This window comes from Cyprinodon variegatus, unplaced genomic scaffold (assembly GCF_000732505.1).
Source record: "Cyprinodon variegatus isolate N-32 unplaced genomic scaffold, C_variegatus-1.0 Scaffold752, whole genome shotgun sequence".
NCBI classification, from domain to species: Eukaryota; Metazoa; Chordata; class Actinopteri; order Cyprinodontiformes; family Cyprinodontidae; genus Cyprinodon; species Cyprinodon variegatus.
In genome coordinates, this window is record NW_015151205.1 from 40,385 (window position 1) to 42,822 (window position 2,438).

Here is a 2,438-nt window from a genome sequence, read left to right on the forward strand (position 1 = left end):
TAATAAGTTTGAACGTTTCCCTTCAGAGTATTACTGCTGCCACTGTCTTTATTTAGGGGAAAAAAATGGTATGGGGGGCCCTGGCCCCCCATCTAGCTGCGCCCCTGCTTCTTTGGTGGAAAGCTTCCACATGGGGGCGCTCTGCCTCTGCTAGAACTGCACTGTAATCTCTTTCTCTTTGTTTGGATTCAGCAGCAGGTTTGTTTCTCTGTTCAGTTCAGAACGTTTCTGCTTCTCTCCTGTTATTTCCTAACAAATTTCAGCTCCTCTGTTTCCATCCTTTCCTTCCTGCTTTCATCCTATCAGCTGCAGCTCCACATGAACTCTTTATGGAAATGGCTCATTGGAGCAGGCCAAGTGTTTCCCATCAGTAGCTCTTTGCAGTAATAATCCCCCCCCTGCATTAACCAGGGGGTCTAATTCACCTTAAACTTGCAGCCTGGGAGCAGAGAACGTCTCCATTAAATGAAGATAATCCTCAGCTCAGTTACAGGCAGCCTGCTGATGCACCTTTTATCTATTTTTGTCTTTATTTCATCTACCGTTTATATCAATAAAATAAAAAAAATTGGAAGATGAGTTTCTTTATCAGTCCGGATGAATCCTAATCAGATTAAAATGAAGGTGAATAAAAACACGAAGACAACCAAAAGGCCTTATAGTGGAGAAGATCTGAATCTAACTGATACTTAAAGAGATAAAACAATCATATCAGCTTATTTTCATCTTTGAACGCAGATGTTTTAAAAGCATTACTTTCTGAACAATGATACATCTGAATCGGCTCGCTGGGAGGAAACGAAAGATTCCTTATAATTTAACTTTTATCCTCAAAGTTATCATCAAAGCTGATTAGTATCACAAAAACATATGATGAGATGTTTGCTTGTCAAAAATAAAAAACTATTTAAAAAAAAAGCGTTACAGTTTGGCTTGATGAGTCTTTCCGACCCCTTTGGTGTCTTACCCTGAACTTTAGAAGAAAACGGACATTTTTCCTTTACTGCTAACTTCTGAATGAATTATATTCATAAAATGAGTGATAATAATAATAATCAGAAATATAAATAGAAGAGTTCATTATTAGCTTTGCATTTAACAGATTTTGTGTGATTTTATTATTATTTTATTTCATAAAATCTTTGAATAAAACATACATTTAAAATGGTAATACTCTCATTAAGGAAAATAATTAAATCAAAATGTATGACTGATTAATTTATTGCCTTTATTGATCCCAGTGGAGAAATTTACTCCTTACATCAGATCAAATAATCAAAAAGAGTAGCAGAATGGTAGATATATATGAATATATAGAAGTTGCACAGGTAATTTACATGGGTATTTATACGTATGTTGGTCTTTTTCCCGTCTTTTTGTTCTACGAGTGTTTTCCATGCTGCTTTGGATTACCTGAAGTAGACACTTTCTCTACTTTTAAACAGTAAACATCAGATTAGACATTCTTTACTGATTTTAGGCAAAGCAAGTTCACAGAAAATTCAAATTGCTGCACATGAACAAAAACAGTGAAATATGCATTTCAGTGGTATAACGGGAAATAGATGATTAATAAACCTAAAATAAACAACTTCTATTCAACTAAAATCCTTTTAGTGTTGTTATTCAAACTCCCGTCCACTGGAGGCGCTGCAGGCTGCCCACAAAACCACGACCGGAAGCTGCGAAAGTAACCCGGAGAAAGTACACAAAGCTGTTTGTAACAGCATGTAGCCGCGGTGTTTCAGTCCAGCACAACCCAGAACCGGACCCGAGTGTTTTACCCGCGGTCCTTTTTAACCTTTTATTATTTCATAAACTGACAGAAGGCCGTTTGCAGACATGGGAGTCCCGGCTTTTTTCCGCTGGCTGAGCCGGAAGTACCCGTCCATCATTGTTCACTGTGTGGAGGAGAAGGTGAGCTAGCACAGTTAGCATGGGGAATAATCCGGGTTACACTTCTGTAACTGCGTGGAGAGAAACGCTTTAATGATTTCAAGATGTATAAACCGGGATTAGTAAATATAAAGCGGAATTAAGCGGATATAAATGAACAGGATCTTAAACATGGAGAGGATCTTTAAACACTGTTAAAATACATGTTTAGCCAAACCCAGCCTTATTTAAAGGAGCCTTAAAACAGCTAAAATTAACAGTTTTAAACATAAACCAACTTTAGACACAAGACAGACATTATAATACAAAAGAAATCTTATTAAATGTTGTTTTCCAGATTAATGGACAGTAAAGTGGAACCATTTATAAAAAAAGTCCCCAAAATTAACTAGAAACTGAACAATAATTCAATATATGCTCTGTCTAGAGCTGCAACTAACCATCATTTTCCAAATCGACTCTTCAGCAATCCCTCACACTAAGCATGCTTGTAGCGACAGTGGAGAGGAAAAACTCCCTTTGAACAGGAAGAAACCTCCAGC

The 2,438-nt window shown here is 37.1% G+C and overlaps 1 protein-coding gene across 1 annotated transcript in view; it reads left to right on the forward strand.

The window, feature by feature from the left end:
• Nucleotides 1-1,695: 1,695 nt before the first annotated feature.
• The window catches only part of xrn2 (5'-3' exoribonuclease 2), a 39,082-nt gene continuing 38,339 nt past the window's right edge, over nucleotides 1,696-2,438 (forward strand). Inside the window, exon 1 of the mRNA XM_015395680.1 lies at nucleotides 1,696-1,917. Coding sequence (XP_015251166.1) covers nucleotides 1,843-1,917 — 75 coding nt within the window. The 5' untranslated portion in view covers nucleotides 1,696-1,842. The remainder of the gene's footprint in view (nucleotides 1,918-2,438) is intronic.